General features: G+C 33.4%; 1 protein-coding gene across 1 annotated transcript in view; it reads right to left on the reverse strand.

The window, feature by feature from the left end:
- Positions 1–749: 749 nt before the first annotated feature.
- Positions 750–24,558, reverse strand: part of LOC128547113 (uncharacterized) — a 111,167-nt gene continuing 87,358 nt past the window's right edge. Inside the window, exons 57-68 of the mRNA XM_053518840.1 lie at positions 12,718–12,801; positions 12,480–12,526; positions 12,224–12,327; positions 10,714–10,893; positions 8,732–8,769; positions 8,462–8,481; positions 7,901–8,013; positions 7,404–7,544; positions 5,917–5,963; positions 5,466–5,486; positions 4,699–4,712; positions 750–1,354 (exon numbers count right to left, since the gene is read on the reverse strand). Coding sequence (XP_053374815.1) covers positions 1,067–1,354; positions 4,699–4,712; positions 5,466–5,486; positions 5,917–5,963; positions 7,404–7,544; positions 7,901–8,013; positions 8,462–8,481; positions 8,732–8,769; positions 10,714–10,893; positions 12,224–12,327; positions 12,480–12,526; positions 12,718–12,801 — 1,097 coding nt within the window. The 3' untranslated portion in view covers positions 750–1,066. The remainder of the gene's footprint in view (positions 1,355–4,698; positions 4,713–5,465; positions 5,487–5,916; positions 5,964–7,403; positions 7,545–7,900; positions 8,014–8,461; positions 8,482–8,731; positions 8,770–10,713; positions 10,894–12,223; positions 12,328–12,479; positions 12,527–12,717; positions 12,802–24,558) is intronic.

A 24,558-nucleotide genomic window follows, 5' to 3' on the forward strand; every position in this document is an offset into this window, starting at 1 on the left:
CCAGTCATCCAATTTTCATGTCAAGTAAGGAATCGGAAATGCTATCCAAATAAGAATTGTGAATATGCATTATTCTGCCAAACAGAATTAGCAGACTCGATTGATTTTTAAGTGTTTTAGACATTTCAAGATGAGACAGTAACGGATAATATCAGGTTTTTACTTTCGTCTGCTAAGATTACATAAGCATGTTTATTCTTTTGACTGAATTTGCATGAAAAGTTTAGTAGGACGTTTTTTCAAACTCCTAGGACAGGTAACATAACATCTAAGCAAAATAATCCTGATCTTGTATTAGATGTAACTTATTCAACTATTGGGCAATATATATTCTGTTAGATATATATAGTATTCGCTCAATATAGATGTCCTCGGACTTTCAATTTCCAGGCCTAAATAAATTGTTCTTTCCAAACGAACAAACTTATTTAGGCCTAGACATTGAAAATCCAAGGGGCCCCTACACACATTTGACACACAGAAATAGACGGTGACAACCTTAAAAATCCTGACATTATGCATTATGACATTAAGAAATCTCAAATCAAGGGATTTAATTCGAACTAGATTACAGGACGCAATTTATCAGCGGAAAATATGCTTGTTCATAAATATGGAGGTATATTTGCTCGTATGATTTATATACTATATTTGTATAAAGAACCCAGCACGGTGTCCACATGTATTCACATCCAACTGTAAGTTGGAAAATACAACAAAGAAAAACAACAACAACAATAAAACAACAATAAAGTTTAGATGCTCATTTACTAAAGCGGATACTAGTAGTTAGTAGGAAGGTTTACATTAAAAGAAATCGCGGCATTCATAAACATTTAAATTCTAACTCTGCAAATAAAAGTAGCCACATTGAAAATAATGTTATGCATTCATATGAAAAGATTGTATTTTTATGGTTTTTGAAAAACTTAAAACATTGTTTTTATACTTGCTATTCAGCAATACATGAAACTTTAAACTAGTTTATGAATGTATGTAAACTTAAGTAATGTCTAAAATATATCACAGTCCATTATATCATAGTTCCTCAATTCTAATTGTTCAGTTATGACCTCTGAGGATGGACGCGTGATTTTTGCCGAGCCGATCCTGCTGACGGTGTCAGTGGGCGTGGCGTAGGAGGCTTCTTCTTCTCTGTTGGCTGGCGGAGTTTATTTACGAGAGCGTAAACTGCCACGCCCAGAACCATTGTACCCGCCATACCACCAGCTCCAAATCCTGCAGCCTTGAAGAGTTTGCCTTTCTGTACAACAGGGCGCTTCTTTATAATCTGAACCTTCTTACTGTTCACGATACAGAAACAGCTCGCATAACCCTTAGTAACCATCTCACGCTGTACAATAAATAAACATTGAAAAGTAGAATTATTACATCTTCTACTGAATGATATAATATGTTTTTGTATAAACAAATCTAACAATCATCAGAATTCAGAAATAAACATAAAACACACATGCCCCGTGATGGCGGCCTGTCGGAGGCAACTGGATATGTGATTTACGATGTGAACTTGACCATTGACCAAATGACTTCAAAAGCAATAGCCGTCCTCCACTGCCTATAAGCAACAGCTGTGTCTTTGATATACTGACATTCAAAATTGCCTCAGGCAATCGTCTTTTGAAGTTTGACGACACTGTTATATTGCCCATCGACCCTTCGACTGACCCTTGAAATAAAAGGGGTCATTTACCGACCACAGGAAATCATCGTACGAAGTTTTATTACTGTGAGACTATGTATTCTCTAGATACAGGTCGGAAATCAAATAGTCAACTGACGTACCGGTACGGTATATATTCACGAGTTAAATATGTTCAATATGGAAAGAAACAATTGTTAATTCTTTTCCTGGCAAGTTAGCTTTTCCCTCTGAATTACTGACGTTTTCTTCCTCTATCTATTATAGAGAACGTCACTTTGATCAACCTTCTACTACATTTATTAGGACGTTAGCGTCAAACACCAAATTTATGTAATGGCCTTATTATACTACCAAGATGCAAAACATAAGAAAAATCTTCTTCGAAAGGAGCACTGATATTAAATCGATAAAACTATTCATCGGGAGATCTGGAGTTCAATTCCTAGGAAAGATGCCACCGACACGGTATATTAATGAGATAAACGTCGTATATTCGGGGTCATGGCAATTTTATTAAAAGAGGTTATGATCTAACTATTTTCAAACGTATGTTCGATTTTTTAACCATTTTACAGTTGGACGCTACGCTTTGATTCTATTCGACAGAACAGATAAAGTACTCCAAAGGAAAGTGGTCTTAAACCCGATCGGCCCTTAGATACTTTAATATAGATATTATAGCCGTTATCGTCGGGCTCCTAATGGTGTTTCTCTTAATGCTTCGTCTTCTATTTAGGCATTTGGTTCTTAAGGTAGTTCTGCACGTTTGGATCGAAATTTATTCTACAATGTAGAATTTGATTAAACTCTGATTTTTCAAAACTTCAGAATATACCTAGAAAATTCAGCAAATAAAAATGATAAGGTCGTGTGCTTGATTTTTTGCTAGACTGATTTGAAAAATTTGGACCTCAGACAATATTCTATAATGGGAGTCTATGGGAAAATCATTACTTTCATAACATTTTCGCGAATAGAAATTTTTCTACAATGTAGATTTTGATGAAACTTCTCACAGTTGTAAATAAACATATGGCGTATAATTTGTTGAAATAAAATGTATAGGTCCGTTTGCTTATTTTTGAGATATTTGACCATAATTAAAGCGAACCGGACATTTCCCGCTTTTTAAGACATTATTTTGAATTTTTTTAACGTGTCATATGTTTTAATATCATATTTTGACTTAAGAATTATAGCAACAGTGTCATTGCAATAAATGTACTCACAGGTTCCGATTAATTCATAAAATGATTTTCATTTCCGTACGCCGAATCCAGGATTTATTCTACGTTTTCCGGATAAATGACATTTCGTCATCACTTCCGGTATATCAAACGTGCAGAACTACCTTAACGTTTGTTATTTTATATCAGTTTATGTGAGCATTTTAGCAGTTTGTGGTTTACATAGCATGCCTTCTTTATAAATTGTTGCGTATGTAAGTGGTTCACGAGGATAACTTTCAATTACACAGTCCTATACACACTCTAACACACGGCGTGAATTAAGAGTGCTGCTAGATTTCTAAAATAGACTGGTCTATCATTCAATTTTGGCAGACCCATTTATTATTTAAAGGGGTGTTTATTGAAAATTTACTGGCTTAACAGCGTACAGTGCAGACCAAGATGAGCCTGGACGGATCGCAACCAGCATAGATCCAGTTCTATTTTTGCCATCCGCCATTCTAAGGCGATACCACACAGTGTTCCTATTTGTACTCGTTGACCTGATGTTTTATTTTGTGTTTGTACTGCTGTACATAAGTTATTCATGTACTCACCAATTCTCTGATGCTGTGGCCTTAAAAGGAATTCCTATAGTTTTTTATGCGCATCTTTCTGCGCAGCCGACACTTTCTATGGGAAACTGAACTGAAGTCAACATTTGTTGAAACATGTTACAGACAATCTTAAATATGAGGAATTTTGAATGAAATAACATTTTTAATAAGTTATATCAGTAATCAAATGTTAATACTGGTTTATGTTGTATTGACAAGTATCATGCCTGACAGGTATCTTGCTATTTTTGTGGTTGTGTTTTCACATCGCATTTTAGTACAAAGACAGTGTTGTTAATATAATGTAAGATAATTGACTTAGTACTAATAAGACAATATCACCTTTCAGATTATTTAGAATTCAATTATAGAAAAAATTAAGAATTTTTAAAACTTTTTTTTAACTTTTAGCAGACATACATGTAATCAATTTGGCCAGGTTCGCGCCATTTCCGTCCGAACAGGTGTTTTATTTAGCGGTCTTACATAATTCTAGCACTGTGGACTCGAAATTTTTAGCTATTTGTTATTCCTATTTTCACAATTGATATACACATAGAAGAAAAAGAAAATAATTCTTATTGAACGAGTTTTTTTCAAAATTATAATAAAAAAATCATTCTTCAACTATGCGGTATTTTTCTATGTGATATAAATTCACAAAAATAATATGGAAACAACATTTTTTTTTCATTTGTTACCATTAATTAGTAAGGATAGAAGTATTACAAAATTTTAACTGCTATGTAATATCAAATTTTATTATAATAAAATCTGTAAAAAGGAAAAAAAGTTTATTTGCTGCCTGGATTATTATTTTGGTTGGTTGATTTATAAAAAAGGCAGAAAATATTAATTGTTATAAATATTCGCTGGCAGTTTCAGGCAAACAGTGGTGTAGTTTCAAGAAACTTTTTCACAAAACACCAACCTCGGTGACTAATGTGTTGTTTTATGTGTTATCATTCATTTTCAGACACATATTTTCTATCAGATATGTGAAATTTAAAAAAAATCTATGATGAAGGGAAGTAAAATAATACTAGAATCTTCTGCTTAAATGTGTTTTGTTTTCTAATGAATGTTTATCTAAATCTTTGCGATTCGTGCAGTCTCATCTTGGCCTTATTCCAAAATGAAAATGTACTACAGCTGCAAAAATAACGCTTTTTGATATACATGTACGTTAACTTTATGCAAACAAACAAAACTACAGTGTTACTATATTTCATACATATAAACTTACCGCTTGTTCACTTGCTACAAATAAAGGAGAGAAGAAAATAGTGTGATTAAAGTAATCATTCACTACATGTTATGAGGTAGACTAGCTCCTACACAATGATATATCTTTTTTACATATTTATGATTAAATGTAGTGAACTGAGCCAGTCTATATTCCATGTCCAATATGATAATTTCAACATCATTCCTCTGTGAAAATCTCTAAAATAGACTGGCTTTTGTCTCCATGAAATTTAATTCGTCAATAAAAGGAAAAATGTAGAAATATATTATTATCAGTCTAGTGGCTAGTCTAGTAATGAGGGGACATAATTAAAAAAGTTTTCAAATTAGCAAGGTTGATTTATAGTTCTGGTAAACCGCACTTATGTCATTATGTGAACATTTTAAATGTTTAAAGGCAAGGCTATAAGACATGTTTTGATTCTGTTGAAATGCTGTATAGTGTTCATGTTACGTAAGCAATTAAGCTGCTTATTTCGGATAAAGATTTATGACAAAGAAAACAAGAGACTTATTTGCCTAGAAAAGTAATATACCATACTAAAGTTTGGATAGGAAATATATGCGATAGGTAATTTAGTCGCAAATGTTAATGCAATTTAACAATGTTATGTGTCCACTGTACATTCGCTTGAGACAAAATATCTTAGTTTAAAAGAGATTTTATATGACTATAATACTTATACATTAAAAACGAAAGTTTGAAGTGTTTAAAAGCTGACAGTTGTTTTTATTGTATTTACATAACAGTATATTTACACTTACCTTTCTTAGTATCACAGTCATCTAAAATAAACAAAAATATCGTCATATGCATTAAAATATTAATACTTTATTTACCAAAGATAACAACCACATCTCTACTTCATTCATATTTCGCTTGCAACACCATTTCCAATTAAAAAAAAAAGAAAAAAAAAAGATTAAGAAACATTACATGGGCATGATATATAATGCTCACATTTTATCCGTGTATAAACAACTTTTAAAATTATTGATGCGCAAAAATTATGCAAGCCTTGTAACCGACCATTGAAAGGATGCAAAGAGACCAATTTGAAATGATTTAGTTTTACATATGGCAAGTCTGAGTTTTACATTTAGTGTGAAGCTAATTATAATGTTGTCATTTTTCTTGTTCTTTTGTTATTAATGTTTTGTTCAATTAAGTTCCAATTAGAATTTAAGGAAAGATCAACAAGAAATGAATCTCTACCTTTAACATCTACGACCATACAGTGTTTCTGTACCGACGAAGTTGTACTGAAATCAAACAATAATAAAGTAAGTTCGAAATTAAAATACTACAGTTAGGTTATTATGAATATTCAAGCGACTCAAAATTGAAACAAAACTACAGTTACGTTATTTTGAATATTCAAAACAATGAATAGCCCGTCCGCTTAGCTGAATAAAAAGAGCGCAGATCTATGGATCGGATCGTGCAGTCGTCACTTCGATCCCGGGCAGGGCCTATCTTCTTCGATGTGATATGATAAAAGATATTCTGTCTGAAATCATTCGTCATCCAGCTTTGATCCATGTGGGGAAATTGGGTGTTACTTGCAGAGAACAGTTGCAGACAATTAACCTAACTGAACGACTGTTGAACATCGGCATTGAACACAAAAACAAACAAACAAAAAAACCAATAAAATAATAAAAAACCCCAAAAGAAAACCCCGAAAAACTCATTTAAAAAGCACGAGGTCGGCGCTACACATCGCAAACATACAATCTACAAGCAAAAACGAAGTGGGGAAAATGCTGCAAACGAACTGGTTCAAACTGAAACATTACATGTGTTAGTAACAGTTAGCATTAATCACAGTTTTCACGTCAGCATAATTTAAGACACATGAAGATACAAATGACGATCACAGAAAACGATCAGATGTATTGACGATGTACTTTAGAAGTAGTCACCATATTGTATTTAATGAACTCATCATACATAGGCAAGTTGTATACAGCTTATTTAGCATGCATATTGTATTAATATAAACATAACAAAAATCTTCTTGGATCATTTTTTTTTTTGTGCAAAAGTTTATGTAATGCAGCTGCTCACGAAGTTCATGCTCGTACATACAGATTTCGGGAAAAGAATATCGGCGAATGTCCGTTTAAGTCGTTACACCATTAAAATATAACATAAATATTGACAAATGGTGAACTTGATGCTTACGGTGCAAAACGCCAACGAATGTAACATTGGTGAAGTAAAATAAAAAAATAATAAAAACACTAATCGCAGTTTCTCCAGTAGAATTCTTTCGTTGACTCTGTCATATGGCGTTGAATTGTGACAAAAGCCGATAATGATTTAATCAAATAGACGTTTAATTTATTAAATCTGGAACTGTAGGTCGAATTTCTAATTTGTGGCGGTGTATTTTGCCACATTTCAAGAGAAGTAAATGTGTAAGGCAGCCTGTTAGCTCAGCCGGTAGATGTATCGCTCGACAAGCCATGGACTGAATGCAATTTTATTTTTCACAATCTTTGATATAATTGATAAGTTATTTGACCGCCGTTATATTGTTATAACGCTGTTGAAAATCTGAAAACCACATAAAACCTAAATGTTTTTGTCTATTTTCTTTAACTGTGTGTAACTAATGATGGCTCATGTGTTATTGTAAAGCATTTTCGTGTTATAATACCTGTGTGTGTATTGAATGTATTGGGTGCAATACTTACGAGAAACACAAATTCTGTTTTCCCGCGGAGTTCTTTGACGGTATATATACAACATCATAGTTGCAAAAAGATGAATTGGTTAAACTGGACTGTAACACCGCAACGGGAGAACTAGTTGGTTCGACGCTCAAATTCGGATCACTGAAAATTAAAGCAACAGATATAGTTTCCATTGTTTCAGGTAACATAAACATTCTCAGTTGTTTAGCTTGAATGGTCGTATCTAACATTCTACCTGATTAAATTCAGAATGGAATTTTAAGGATATGATAACGAACATTCCGTTTCAGTATCAGTTCTCTGGGTGTAGGTCGGTATTTGCATTCAGACCGATTTGTCTTGGCATAAGACGCACTTCTTTGATCTTTTGTGGGGTATAATTGCAAGTTTATTCTTAGCTGGATGAATGTATAACTTGCTGAAAACATTTAAAATTCGGGATCTATAACCCTCAAAGTCAAACATATACGTGACATTTCGTCTTTGTGAATTTTTACCATGGTCCGGTCTGATTTTTCTTGACTTCAAGTTGGTAATGACATGTCTGTTCATGTGAACAACTCATTGTTGAATTTTCTGGCAAAGTTGGTGGGTAGTTGAAAATTCCGGGCTAAAAATTATAAAGAAAGTTATATATAACTAGCTGACTTTGAATTATACGAGAGAATTTCAACATAAATTTACACTGAATGGCTAGTACTATTGGTGAAAATATCATGCTTGTCTTTCAAAATTCACACTGAAGTTGAATTTTTTTTTAGTATACGATCAAAATGTCTTCAGGGGAGAATGATCTTACATGCACAAGGATCAAATTTTCATTCTATATCTTGTCTTTTAATTGGTTTTAAGTAAAATTGCACTCAATTAACCCGCGCTTACCATAAAAATTTCACTGTTATGTTCATAATTTCATTCAAAAACCTGTAAATAATCTATATAATTTGCATAAACTAGCATTTGTTTGCTACTCTAACAAAATCCATGATGCTAATATACCCCATCAAATGAATATTTTTGTTACATTTCTATAAACAGGCATACTGTTAGCTACTTACTGGGGTAGTCTCATCCTGGACTGCAAAAACAAAAGTATAACATTAAATTTATGATGACCAGAACTATATATATATATAATGTTAAGTGCTGACAGGTATAAAAAATACCCTTTAAGTGATGTCATACCATATTAAATCACAATGCACATTTTTGCTCATAAATATGTAACGAAGTTCACATGTTTAAAGCTCACATGTTTAATAAAATACTAATTTACTTATACAATGTAAACACAAATGAAAATATATACTGTGTTCAAGTAAACCAACCTCCTTGAATTTTATAACACAACTCATCTGCATTGAAACTGAAATATAAACATAAACCAAATATCTAATCAAAACATCTGATATTACTTTTAACATAGACATTCTTTGTGTTTCAGAACTGACTTTAGAAGTTCACGAAGAGACTTTATAATAAGCAACTTTATAATAAAGTTATACCACTGTGTTTAAATGAAATTCTTACAAGAAGACATACTATCTGTTGAAATATACATATACTATTAATCTCCAAGCAGCAGATCAAGCTGGTATATTTCTCTGGCTGAATGATTCTACACCAATGGCGTGAAGTTTGCAGTAGAGCAGTAACAGCAGTATTACTGCTATTACTGCTATAACGGTTTAACAGTAATAGCAGTAATTGTGATTTTCGGTAACTGTCAAAAGTATAGCTGGATTTAAAGGAGTTCATGACAATATTTTGTGCGCAGCTCAATCGCGCAGCAAGCGATAACCACTGTAAAGTTCAGAATTCGCCGCCGAAAGTGCATAATTGTCGGATATGCAACGCACTCGCGCAAAAAATATCGTATTTCCTGACAATATAGGTCGTGCAACCATATTTTACTTTTAAAAGTGATGGTGTTTAATCGGAGGAGTAGTCGTAGGAAGTGCTCGAATCGAATACATTGTGGACAGCCAATTTGAAAGTAAACTATTTCGTCCAGTAATAATGCAGCCGACTGCAAGTCAAATAAAATTCCAGAAAATCTTAACGTAGATCTATCTCCTTTAAGTTCAAATGCGACTTCCTAAAAATGTTGTTATACTTTTTGTGCCCCATCCCGCATTTCACGTAGTTAGACGAGAGTTATGGCCCTTGACAGTCAAATTGTACATAAAGGGTCTAAACATTTGTGTCGCATGTACCTCAAAAGTATATGCGCCAAGAGTCATGAAACCACACAAGAATTAAATTAAGCTGCGAAGTTGTGCACCAGTGCTTTTATTTGAGGTTTCACTAAGTAAAAACAGATTTATGTCCCTTGACGTGGTCAAATATATACGTAAATGGCATGTGAAAGCTTGTGTAGCACATATCTCAAAAGTATTTGACCTAGAGGCATGCAACCTTAAAGGAGCATTATTCCGCATGTGAGTAAGAAAATTGGTTAAGAAACTGATAATAACATTGTGCAATTTGTTTTTGTAAGACAAAAATGTTCATAATTTTCAGGTGGGTGGGGTAATGAAAAAATACTTTTTCGGGTGGAGTAAATGTTTTTTAATTTTTCTTGAAAACAAGCACGGGTTGATATTATTTTTTTGGTTTAGATTTTTTTGTCTTAGTTCTAGCTTACATAATATAAAATTTGGTAAAATTCTGTCCACTAGATTTTTCATATCATTAAGAAATACTTCGTGTTTTTCTCAGTTTCAGATACTTTCGAAATCTGTCAAGAGTAATTTTTCTGAGTTAGTATATCTATATGTTGACATTTTATGCATAGTTGTAGTGGTTTCATTAATTGTGATGCATAAACAGTAACATCAGAGTGAAACTTTGAATAAATAATTATTTGCAGTAGTTTTATTATGACATGTATGTATTGTTTCTTCAGACAAATATACCGATTTGGTGTTCTTAATAAACTTTGAATATTGAAAAAAGAAGCACGGGTACCTATTATTTTTATTTTTTATTTTAACTTGTCATACATCAATCTATAAATATGCAAAGTTACAAAAAATTCTGTCCGCTAGAAATAATTGTGAAAAACATCTTTAAGCTGACCCTTTGTTGATTTTTTTTTAACATATTCAAAACAATGCGATGTAAATGATAATTGGGGAAAATGGGATTACATATTATGACAAAGATGGTTACCAGATATTTTCTATGTACAGTTGACGGGCCATCGCCGAGATTTACAAGTACAAATACTCCAAAAGAGAAGAGATGCTATTGCATGAAAGATTATATTGAATTCAATTTTGTCTATATATAATCTTTTCAAATATACCTTTGGTAGTCCTTTGTTTGTACGCAGTATTTATACAGCTTTATCTGAGGGGGTGAAACTGTTATCCATGCTTCGTATGGACATCTTGTCCCGGTATTACATGTTAAATATTTATTCTTAACCTGGATAGGTGTAGTCACACTCAGTTCGTGATCGTAATCTCCATGTTCTACTGTAGGACTGAAAAAGTGGAAGCATAGTGTTTTATCGGTACCCATTAGCTTATATACTCAGTATATCATTGATTTACTTTGCAACAATAAATGTAGTCTTTGATTAGGATTAGATGTTTTAGGTTGCAAATACGCTGCTATTAAAGGAAACCCTAGTTTAACTATAAAACATTTACATATAAGCAATAAATTATAACTAAAAGTGCATTTCTCATATTTTGTTATACACACAAATTGGGCTAATGAAACCTTGTATCGAACAAAATGTCGCGTTTTTTCTTTTATAAGAATGTCGTGATTAAAACTGGTAGACAAAGAAAAATACTAAGATCTGAAAGAAAATGTATTTTATGTGAGGAAGATGAATATCACTTTGTATCAATAAGTCCTGTTTATTCTAAGTTAAGGAAAAGGTGTTTTACCATGTTACTATTACAACCGTCCAAATACATTTAATTTGAAAGATTTAAATAGGTTGGCTATATATTTTGTAATAAATCGTTTAAAATGAGAAAATAATATAATTCTTATGATTGAAAACGATTTGTTTTGAAACATACTAAACTGTGTGCTATTAGTCTGTACATATTTGATACGAATGCAGAAATGTGATCGCTTTGTTCATGTATGTTCGAGAAAGTTTTATCATTGATGTCTGTACATATTTCACCCGATGTACGTATATTTAAAATAATGTATTACAGCATGCTGTATATAGCTATGATGACGAGGAACTTCTTATGTTCAAGTCATATTATTATGAATTAAGTTCTGTTCTGTTCTGTTCTTTTTAAGATATTGTGGCGGTTGGGACAATCACTGACTTTCGTTCTAATTAGTTTGATCATAGAATTGTTATAATATTATAAGACCTCCGGATCAGTGCATACTTTTTGTTATGCAGTCTGAAATTATTTTTTTCCCTTGTGTTCGATGTATTTAATGCAATTTATTTTGATAAAAATATAAGATTATCCTTAAGTAAGTGGTAAAATGAAAAAATGAAACAATTAAGCCTTGAAGATTTAATGACCTAGGAAGGAATAATTACATATCTGTATGGACAAAAAGGGTGCCACAATGGTCATGTTAAACGTTAAAAGATATGTTCTTAAATGATTTATTAAAAATATTAATAACAATATAATGTATTTCTGTAGTTAAAATGGTAGACTACCGATTGATTATCTGCATTTTATAAAGTGATAAAAATACAGTGATAATAATAGCACTTTTGTATCATAAAAAGAAATTAAATAAGGATTGTTTTTATTACACTGTTGCTAAATATCATGAACAAAAGATAGGTGCTAATGATCCTATTGCCTATATATTACCCTTGGCCGGGTTTTCCGTCTACTGGGAGGATGATAGTACAAGGCTTGTTGATCTTGCATCGAATTATCTGTGGGATGACGAACTCTGTAAACGCAGGTGGGGACTGAAATCGCGAAATAAATATCTAACATTAGATAAGCGTACTAACCACAACATGGTTCTACACACTCAAACGTTACTCTTTGAAATCAGTGACATGATTGTTAAAGGCACTGACCTAAACGTTGCAAAATGAAAAAAGACTAATGCTCTTACCTGATCAGTCGCTGTTTGAATTCCAGTATGCGTCCTCGATCCACCTCCTTAAAATGAAAGAAATATGTTTACCGTTTCATGTTCATATACTTCAATATGTTGTATCCAATGTTTACAGTAACCACTAGGACGTGAAGCTTTACGTTTATACATAGTAAATAGCTTCCTAACAATATGATAAATCAAAGAGTTGTTGGTTACTGTGATATCAACCGTATGTGTTAGAACAATACTCAACTATTATTGCAGTTCTTTCCCGACCAACCTTCAGAGCATATGCAAAGTCCTGAGTGACACTGACCATGAACACAAAGACATGACTCTGAAAAACAGATAAAATAATAAAACAGTGTACATTAAAATAGTCAGATGTTCTTTTTAAAATATCTACTCACAAACTAGCAGTTCTATTTTTAAAAGAAGGTTGACATTTACACTGGCAATGAAAATGCAAAAAAGAAGGATGACATTTTCATTGGCAATTTAATGCGAATGCTAAGAAGGTTGACATTTATAATGGCAATGAAAATTCTAAAAAGAACGTTGACATTTACACTGGCAATGAAAATGCTAAAATATCTATCTATGAAAGAAAATTTGTCGAAGTTTTTGATGCGGATAGGGTCGTTGATTTGGTTGTCGTTGACGTTGTGGTCGGATTCGTTGTTGGTGCTGTATTTAAAGATAATGTTTTACTTTTTGTTGTTGTTGTGGTTGTGTTTGTAGTCAAAGACGTCGTTTTTGTTGTAAGTGACGTCGTCTTCGTTGTCAAAGTTGTCGCCGTGGTGGTTGGCGTTGTTGTCTCTGTAGACAATGGCGTCGTTTTTGTTGTTGGCGGCGTCGTCTTCGTGGTAAATGTTGTCGCCGTTGTTGTTGTTGTTGTTTCTGTAGACAACTGCGTCGTTTTTGTTGTTGGCGACGCTGTTTTCGTGGTCAGTGTTGTCGCCGTTGTTGTTGTTGTCTCTGTAGATAATGGCGTCGTTTTTGTTGTTGGCGACGCTGTTTTCGTGGTCAGTGTTGTCGCCGTTGCTGTTGTTGTCTCTGTAGATAATGGCGTCGTTTTTGTTGTTGGCGACGTTGTCTTCGTGGTCACTTTTGTCGCTGTTGTTGTTGGTGTTGGTGACTTTGTCATCGTTTTCGTTGTTGAAAGTGTTGTCATTGTCGTAGGTTTCGTAGTTGTGACACTTGTTGATGATAAAACTGCAAACATTGCAACAATTTCATCGACACAGTGATTATAAACTGAAATTTACCAAACATAAGATTGAAGGGTTGTTTTCATTATATGACTGAAAATATAATCATTTAAAACCTACTTCTGCCCTGACTTGCAAAAGGCACTTAAGGTAGAACGCGACACTTTGCGAACTTTCGAGTAGCGTCTTGAATGTTTGCATATGTAAAGTTGACCATATTTTAAACAAGATGCAGTTTATCTTATACCAATAGAGCCAACCAGTTTTTGTACATGAGACGTCAAAGTTGACCACCAAAGCCCGTTTTTGAAACTGACGTTGACGCGTATCCTTGGCAACCGTTACGGGTACTGCAACGGCACCAGCCAACAAATTTTCTTAAATTATACATTATTTGACGAGAATTAATTTTCCTTTATGGTGATGTAAAAATCATTGATTTACACCAACAAATATTTGAGAACTGGAAAGAAAATCGCCGTTTTTGACTAAAAATTGACGTTCAGTTTCGCAGCATATTTCGGCTTTAAATCAGCATATTACAAAATCCCCGAATTTATTTTTTTATTTTTTTCAATAAACGGTATTTAAAATGTATACCGAGTCCAACAGACAATTAACACTGGGGGGTCACCGACTTAGTTTTTTTGGTACATATTATTTTATTTCCCCCACCCCCATGCGTAAAATGACGACGCCGCGTATCCTTGTCAACACTGTTACTGGTACTGTGACGACACCTGCAAACAAATTTTCTTAAACTATACATTATTCGACGAGAATTAGAATTTCTTTTATGGTGATGTAAAAATCATTGTTTTACACCGACAAATTTTTGAAAAATGGAAAGAAAATCGCCGTTTTTGACTAAAAATTGACGTTTAGTTTCGCAGCATTTTTAAATCAGCATATTACAAAATCCCTGAATTAAATTTTTGAGTTTTTTCAATTAACGGTGTTTAAAATGTATACCGAATCCAAATGACAAATAAAACTGGGGGGTCACCGACTTAGTTTTTTCGGTTCATGTGATTTTATTTCCCCCACCCCCATGCGTAAATTTTGTACCATAATTCGACGTCTGCAGATACGTTTGAGACATCATGATTTGGCCATTGTGTTTAGCTTTAGTGTTTTACTGATTCTTAAAGAACTTTATGCAAAACAAAATCAAACATTTTGTACCATGGCAAGACGTATGGCTTGCGTTTCAGATAAATGTTCAAAGGCATTTTCACATAGCATGTTTTCTATTACCACTACTTGTGTAAAAGGTCCAATTGGCGGGAACTGTCTTTACACTATGAGAACATAGTAGTGATTAAAAGTGAAGATCGCTGCACTTTTAACCTGTTTAAATCCAAAGTGGTGTTTTCCCACTGACAATTCTTTTGTACTGCAGTAACTGATATTTAAGCATGGTTGTTGAAAGAAGTCAAGAAAGATAATTAATTGAAGACAGAAACGTATTAAGGAGAACAAGGCAGTCTGAAAGACAGCTAAATCCCCCGCCACTGCTATGGATAGTGAAAGGGTAAAACCTTTGATTTTAGCTCTGATCTTGACCTTGAACTGACATGGCTGACTCATGAATTCTGCACAACGTCTTGATGAGGTGATCATTTGACCAAAGTTTCATGAAAATCCTTCAAGGGGTTTAGGAGATACAGCGCTGAAACCTTTGAAATTCAGTTGTGACCTTGACCTTGAGTTGACATGGCTGACTCATGAGTTCTTGATGAGGTGATCATTTGACCCAAGTTTGATGAAAATCCTTCAAGGGGTTAAGGAGATACAGAGTGGACACCAAATGGAAGGCTCAAACCTTCGACCCTTAGTTGTAACCGTGACCTTGAGCTGGCATGGTTGACTCATAATTTCTGCACATCGTTCTGATGAGGTGATCGTTTGACCCAAGTTTGATGAAAATCCTTCAAGGGGTTTAGGAGATATAGAGCGGACACAAAATGGAAGGTTCAAACCTTTGACCCTAAGTTGTGACCTTGACCTTGAGCCGGCATGACTGACTCATAGTTCTGCATATCGTCTTGATGAGGTGATCATTTGACCCAAGTTTTATAAAATTCCTTCAAGGGGTTTAAGAGATATAGAGCGGACACAAAATGGAAGGCTCAAACCTTTGACCTTGAGTTGTGACCTTGACCTTGAGCCGGCATGGCTGACTCATGGGTTCTGCACATCGTCTTGATGAGGTGATCATTTGACCCAAGTTTTATAAAATTCCTTTAAGTGGTTTAGGAGATATAGAGCGGACACAAAATGGCAGGCTCAAACCTTTGACCTTGAGTTGTGACCTTGACCTTGAACCAAGAAGGCTGACTCATGGGTTTTGCACATCGTCTTGATGAGGTGATCATTTGACCCAAGTTTCATGAAAATCCTTCAAGGGATTTAGGAGATATGGACCGGACACGATTTCGTTACGGACGGAAGGACGGACAGACGGACGGACGCAGACCATTCCTATAATCCCTCCGCCACGGCGGGGGATTAAAAATGCATAAAGCAAGTGCACAACGTTTCTTCTTGACAAACTTGCAGAATTATAGCAGAGTAATGACTATACTAGTGCCTTGTATCATGCTTAATTGCTTTGTAACTTTTCGTACCACTCCAGTCAGAAACGACCAGTCAACTCACTAGTGTAATTTTTCTTTTTATTACTGAACTCCCCACACAAATCAATAATATTGTCCATCAAACCGACCGCCAAGGCTGATACGAGATTAGAAATAAGCGTGAGTTGATGATGCTACAAATGGTGTTTTAACTTGTGCGTGAAAAAAAAGGAGATTTAGTCTGACGAAATATGTAACACCATTCACAATTGTGTCACCAGTTTGACTATTTTTAATTGAAACGAAAGGACCAGGAATAGATTTACTGCTATGTCACACCAACAGATAAGATTACTTATTGCGACTTCTAATGGGTCTTTTTGAGCGTTACTTAAAGTAAGGACGGAAATTTGGGTAAAGCAATCGATACATCAACCAGGGAAACAGGGTATGTATGTATACCCGACGCTAGATAAATACCGAATTAAGTATACGTTGTGATAATGAAATAACATGAGTAATGCCATTCTGATTAGATATCATTAATCATCCAAAAACAATGTTCGAAAGTCAGAGACGATTTAACATATTGTCATCAAATCTATCTTTCTTAGTTCTTCGAATGAAGATACATTAATCTATTATTCAAATGTTTCGCAGTATATTGTGTATACATAATGAATTGCATATGGAAACATTTAGAGTATTTCCTTGTTACTAAAGTTTCATTGCCAGCATAAATTTTTCTTCAAATATTCAGTACTAGAAATGACGCGTACTGAGTTATAGAATTTATGTCTGTCATGAAAATAACACACAGAGTAAATACAAGAATTGAATATTAAATATCACATAAACTTTATAAACTGTTTGTAGCACTGAGTCCTTTTTTTACAGTTTAAAGCGCCACAGTTGCTGTCCATGTGAAAATAATATCTAAAAATTTCGACTAAACCATTCGTTACGGTTTACGCGAGAGGAAGGAAAATATACAAAAAGCATATAGAGATAGACCCTAAACTTTTCAATGATAGAAACACATTAAATTAAGTCTAGATATTGATTTCCAAGTCCTTGACATAACCAAAAATGGTTTCACAAATGTGAAATTTATGATAGTTTTGTTAATATCAGTTACAGAAGTTTAAATATTTAATTTAAAGTTGTGATCCACAAAGAATGACAACTCTTGCCTTGGGCTAGTACTTATAAGCAGAGATATCTATTAGTTTACTTCCCTTGCAATTACACAAATGAGTGGAAAATGAAAACGGTTTAAGACACAATATGATACTTTTTGCACAACAAAAACATTTAGGATTTATTCATATGTATTTGATTTACCCCTCAAAACCTGGTTCCTATGATTTTGTCAACTTACTTATGGTGAAAAAATAACTTTTAACAACCCGATAATAAAATGAAATACTTGAAAGTATTTTATAGTGCAGATAATACAGTTTTGCTTGTATCAAAATGTCACATGAGAATCACTTTTGTAATACAGAACACCTGGTAGGATTAGTAAGGTGCAATTATATTGATCTCTATTTCCTATGCCTAAAGCATAACATTATCCTTTATCTTAGACTACAGGAAAGTCATAAATATATGCAAATATATATGCAAGATAGTGTCTTAATTTGAATAAAAATCTTTAACCTTTAGCCTGCTGGCGGCAAGTGGTTTTGCCATTGAAAACAGTGCAGTCCAAGATTGCTTTTCAGTCAGTAAATTTTCAGTGAACATCCCTTCGAATAATAAATGGTACTGCCAAAATTCAAAGATTGACTTATCCAATTTTGAAATTTAACAGAACTCTCCAAAATATGAGCGAAAAGATAAAAATGGTAAAAGACGAACAGAGGCTTTGCTTTATTCATTGTTGACCGCAGTGATATTTTTTGGTATATGGAAGCGAGCACGCATCATGGAATTAGAAGAAGTCTGTTTTGATGAAAAAAGTATAAAAAGATCTTGTTGATTAGGAATGCATATAACATGTTTCACAGTTGCACAATTTTTGCAAAGATTCGTACTGCAGTCATTGATATCTAAACATAGTTTATGAAATAATTCCATATATCAAGCAAGAGCAACTTAAATAAGAGATACTATGCTAAGCACATTTGACTACAACAGATTAAGAAGTGAACAATTACTTGAGAACAGAATCAAGATAAAGATTAAATGTTAGCCTTAGCTAGCGTGGATGATAATGTTATAGTCTTGTTAACTTATAAACCTTATGCACGAAACTGCTTTTCAGGACGGAACGTTTATAGCATTCCTTGGGAATTGGCCGGTAAAAATGTATTCATTTTGACTAAGAATTCATTCTGCTATTTTAAAATTACCTGTCTTACAGTCATAACCAGTATATCCGATAACGCAGTTGCACGTGTAATCGTTGACCTTATCAAAACATGTTGCACCATTTTTGCAAGGATTTGTTATGCAGTCATCGATATCTAGGGATTAAGAACTAAAGCAGTCAACAGATAGAGTAGATACAAAGTAGGAACAATATATAAATGCAGTGCATAGAAATATTTTAAGAGGAATTATTCGATAACAAAATGCTCTGAAAAGAATCAATTTCATTGTGAAATAAGTACAGTAAAAGCAAAAAGCTTTCATTAGGTTATTGTGGAAGGCAATTGTTATTTTCTTGTTTAATTTGCAAAAACTAAAGAAAGCTCATGTTTTCACGAGGTATAGGTTCTTGTATTTATCGAAATTTGTTTTGCAAAATTCATTTTCACTTAAAGTGACAATTACCTGTTTCACAGTCATGACCTGTATAACCGAAAATACAGTTACACATGTAATCATTGACTTTATCCCCGCATGTTTATGTAATAATTACATACATGAATTAGGAAAGCGAACAAAATTACAACTAAAATAAGAGATACTATGCTGAGCACATTTGACTACAAAAGATTAAGAAGTGAACACTATAGTCTTGTAACATTCAATGGGAATTGGTCTGCAAAAATGTTTTCATTTTGACTAAGAATTCATTTTGTTCTTTTAACATTACCTGTCTCACAGTCATGACCAGTATATCCAATAACGCAGTTGCACGCGTAATCGTTGATCTTATCCACACATGTTGCACCATTTTTGCAAGGATTGGTTATGCAGTCATCGATATCTTGGCATTAAGAATTAAAGAAGTCAACAGACAGAGTAGATATAAAGTAGGAAACAATAAATAAAGACAATGAAAAGAAATATTATAAGCGGAATTATGCGACAACAAAATGCCCTGAAATGAATTAAATTTATTATGAAAGAAGCACAGTAAAAGCAAAAAGCTTTGATTTTGTAAGTGTGGAAGGCAATCGTTTTTTCCTCTTTAATTTGCAAACCTAAAGAAAACTCCTGTGTTTCATAAGGTATAAGTTCTTGCGGTTATCGAAATTTATTTTGCAAAACTTCTTTTCGCTTAGAATGACAATTACTTGTTGCACAGTGATGACCAGTATAGCCAAAAATAAAGTTACACGTGTAATCATTGACTTTATCTACACATGTTGTACTATTTTTTGCAAAGGTTCGTACTACAGTCATTGATATCTAAACATCAGTTATGAAATACATTTTATGAAATAATTGCATATATGAATTAGGAAGGCGAGAAAAGGTGCAACTGAAATAAGAGATACTATGCTGAGCACATTTGACTACAACAGATTTAGAAGTGAACAATATAGGTTTGTTACATTCACAGGGAATTGGTCTGCAAAAATGTTTTCATTTTGACTAAGAATTTATTTTGTTCTTTTAAAATTACCTGTCTCACAGTCATCACCGGTATATCCGAAAACGCAGCTGCACGTGTAATTGTTGACCTTATCCACACATGTTGCACCATTTTTGCAAGGATTAGTTATGCAATCATCGATATCTAGGCATTAGGAATTAAAGAAGTCAACAGATAGAGTAGATATAGAGTTGGGAAAAATATAAAAATGGCATGCTAAGAAATATTATGAGAGGAATTATGCGACAACAAAATGCTCTGAATTGAATCAGATTCATTATAGAAATAAGCACAGTACAAGCAAAAAGCTTTCAATAGGTCAGTGTGGAATGCAATTGTTTCTTTTTCTTGTTTAATCTGCAAAACTTACGAAAGCTCATGTGTTTCATGAGTCATGAGGTATATGTTCTTGTATTTATCGAAATTTGTTTTGCAAAAGTCTTTTTCACTTAGAGTGACAATTACCTGTTTCACAGTCATGACCTGTTTAGCCGGAAATACAGTTACACGTGTAATCATTGACTTTATCCATACATGTTTATGAAATAATTACATACATGAATTAGGAAAGCGAACAAAGTTACAACTAAAATAAGAGATACTATGCTAAGCACATTCGGCTACAACATATTAAGAAGTAAACAATATAGGCTTGTAATATTCAATGGGAATTGGTCTGCAAAAATGTTTTCATTTTGACTAAGAATTCATTTTGTTCTGTTAAAATTACCTGTCTCACAGTCAAGACCAGTATATTCAATAACGCAGATGCACGCGTAATCGTTGATCTTATCCACACATGTTGCACCATTTTTGCAAGGATTGGTTATGCAATCATCGATATCTAGGCATCAGGAATTAAAGCAGTCAACAGAGAGTAGATAAAAGTATGAAAAATATATAAATGCAGTGCAAAGAAATATTATAAGAGGAATAATCCGACAAAAATGCTCTGAAATAAATCAAATTCATTATGAAAGATGCACAGTAAAAGCAAAAAGCTTTGCTTAGGTCAGTGAGGAAGGCATTTTTTTTCTTGTTTAATTTGCAAAACTAAAGAAAGTTTATGTGTTTCATGAGTCATGCGGTATAGGTTCTTGTATTCATCGAAATTTGTTTTGCGTAGTTCTTTTCGTTTAGAGTGACAATTACCTGTTTCACAGTGAAGACCTGTATAGCCGGTGATACAGTTACACGTGTAATCATTGACTTTATCCACAGATATTGCACTACTTTTAAAGAGTCGTACTATATCTATCGATATTTAAACATAGTTAAAGCAAAAAGCTTTGCTTAGGTCAGTGAGGAAGGCATTTTTTTTCTTGTTTAATTTGCAAAACTAAAGAAAGTTTATGTGTTTCATGAGTCATGCGGTATAGGTTCTTGTATTCATCGAAATTTGTTTTGCGTAGTTCTTTTCGTTTAGAGTGACAATTACCTGTTTCACAGTGAAGACCTGTATAGCCGGTGATACAGTTACACGTGTAATCATTGACTTTATCCACAGATATTGCACTACTTTTAAAGAGTCGTACTATATCTATCGATATTTAAACATAGTTTATGAAATGCACTTTATGAAATAAGTTCATACATGAATTAGGAAAGGGAAACAAATGCAACTAAAATAAGAAATACTATGCTGAGCACTTCTGACTACAACAGAAGTGAACAATATTTGGTTTGTAACATTCACCGGGAATCGGTCTGCAAAAATGTTTTTATTTTGACTGAAGTATTTATTTTGTTCTTGTAAAATTACCTGTCTCACAGTCAAGACCAGTATATCAAATAACGCAGTTGCACGCGTAATCGTTGATCTTATCCACACATGTTGCACCGTTTTTGCAAGGATTGGTTATGCAATCATCGATATCTAGGCATTAGGAATTAAAGAAGTCAACAGATAGAGTAGATATAGAGTTGGGAAAAATATAAAAATGGCATGCAAAGAAATATTATGAGAGGAATTATGCGACAACAAAATGCTCTGAATTGAATCAGATTCATTATAGAAATAAGCACAGTACAAGCAAAAAGCTTTCAATAGGTCAGTGTGGAATGCAATTGTTTCTTTTTCTTGTTTAATCTGCAAAACTTACGAAAGCTCATGTGTTTCATGCGTCATGAGGTATATGTTCTTGTATTTATCGAAATTTGTTTTGCAAAAGTCTTTTTCACTTAGAGTGACAATTACCTGTTTCACAGTCATGACCTGTTTAGCCGGAAATACAGTTACACGTGTAATCATTGACTTTATCCATACATGTTTATGAAATAATTACATACATGAATTAGGAAAGCGAACAAAGTTACAACTAAAATAAGAGATACTATGCTAAGCACATTCGACTACAACATATTAAGAAGTAAACAATATAGGCTTGTAATATTCAATGGGAATTGGTCTGCAAAAATGTTTTCATTTTGACTAAGAATTCATTTTGTTCTGTTAAAATTATCTGTCTCACAGTCAAGACCAGTATATTCAATAACGCAGTTGCACGCGTAATCGTTGATCTTATCCATACATGTTGCACCATTTTTGCAAGGATTGGTTATGCAATCATCGATATCTAGGCATCAGGAATTAAAGCAGTCAACAAAGAGTAGATATAAAGTATGAAAAATATATAAATGCAGTGCAAAGAAATATTATAAGAGGAATAATCCGACAAAAATGCTCTGAAATAAATCAAATTCATTATGGAAGATGCACAGTAAAAACAAAAAGCTTTGCTTAGGTCAGTGAGGAAGGCATTTTTTTTCTTGTTTAATTTGCAAAACTAAAGAAAGTTTATGTGTTTCATGAGTCATGCGGTATAGGTTCTTGTATTCATCGAAATTTGTTTTGCGTAGTTCTTTTCGTTTAGAGTGACAATTACCTGTTTCACAGTGAAGACCTGTATAGCCGGTGATACAGTTACACGTGTAATCATTGACTTTATCCACAGATATTGCACAACTTTTAAAGAGTCGTACTATATCTATCGATATTTAAACATAGTTTATGAAATGCACTTTATGAAATAAGTTCATACATGAATTAGGAAAGGGAAACAAATGCAACTAAAATAAGAAATACTATGCTGAGCACTTCTGACTACAACAGAAGTGAACAATATTTGGTTTGTAACATTCACCGGGAATCGGTCTGCAAAAATGTTTTTATTTTGACTGAAGTATTTATTTTGTTTTTGTAAAATTACCTGTCTCACAGTCAAGACCAGTATATCAAATAACGCAGTTGCACGCGTAATCGTTGATCTTATCCACACATGTTGCACCATTTTTGCAAGGATTGGTTATGCAGTCATCGATATCTAGGCATTAAGAACTAAAGCAGTCAACAATGAGTAGATATAAAGTATGAAAAATATATAAATGCAGGGAAACAAATGCAACTAAAATAAGAAATACTATGCTGAGCTCATCTGACTACAACAGAAGTGAACAATATAGGTTTGTAACATTCACCGGGAATCGGTCTGCAAAAATGTTTTTATTTTGACTGAAATATTTATTTTGTTCTTGTAAAATTACCTGTCTCACAGTCATCACCGGTATATCCGATAACGCAGTTGCACGCGTAATCGTTGACCTTATCCACACATGTTGCACCATTTGTGCAAGGATTGGTTATGCAGTCATCGATATATAGGCATTAGGAATTAAAGCAGTCAACAAATATAGTAGATATAAAGTAGGAAAAATTATATAAACGCAGTGCAAAGAAATACTGTGAGGAATTATGCGACAACAAAATGCTCTGAAATTAATCAATTATGCATTATGAAAGAAGCACAATGAAAGCAAAAAGCTTTTAATATGTCAGGGTGGAAAGCAATTGTTTTTCTCCTGTTCAATTTGCAAAACTAAAGAAAACTCATGTGTTTCTTGAGGTGTAGGTTCTTGTATTTATTGAAATTTGTTTTGCAAAAGTCCTTTACCCTTAGTTTATGAAATAGAGTTTATAAAATAATACATACATGAATTAGGAAAGGGAACAAAATGACAACTAAAATAAGAGATACTATGCTGAGCACATTTGACTACAAGAGATTAAGAAGTGAACAATATAGGTTTGTAATACAGGGAAACCTATTTTAAGAGACTACTTAAGCGATAGCAAAAATTGGTCTTATAGGACAGGTGGTCTTTTAATACAGGATCAACCTAAATGAAATGTACTATAGATGGACCTAAAGTTAATAGTCTTGTAACACAGGGTTTTGCTTAATATAGGTGGTCTCTTAGGCAGGTTTGACTGTATTCACCGGGAATTAGTCTGCAATAATGTTTTCATTCTGACTAAGAATTCATTTCGTTCTTTTAAAATTACCTGTCTCACAGTTATGACCGGTATATCCGATAACGCAGTTGCACGTGTAATTGTTGGCCTTATCCACACATGTTGCACCATTTTTGCAAGGATTTGCTATGCAGTCACTGATACCTGAACAGAGTTTATGAAAAAAGTATATATATCAAGCAGTAAAGCGAATAATAGCGCAACTAAATAAGAGATACTA

Source organism: Mercenaria mercenaria, chromosome 1, assembly GCF_021730395.1.
Source record: "Mercenaria mercenaria strain notata chromosome 1, MADL_Memer_1, whole genome shotgun sequence".
NCBI lineage: Eukaryota > Metazoa > Mollusca > Bivalvia > Venerida > Veneridae > Mercenaria > Mercenaria mercenaria.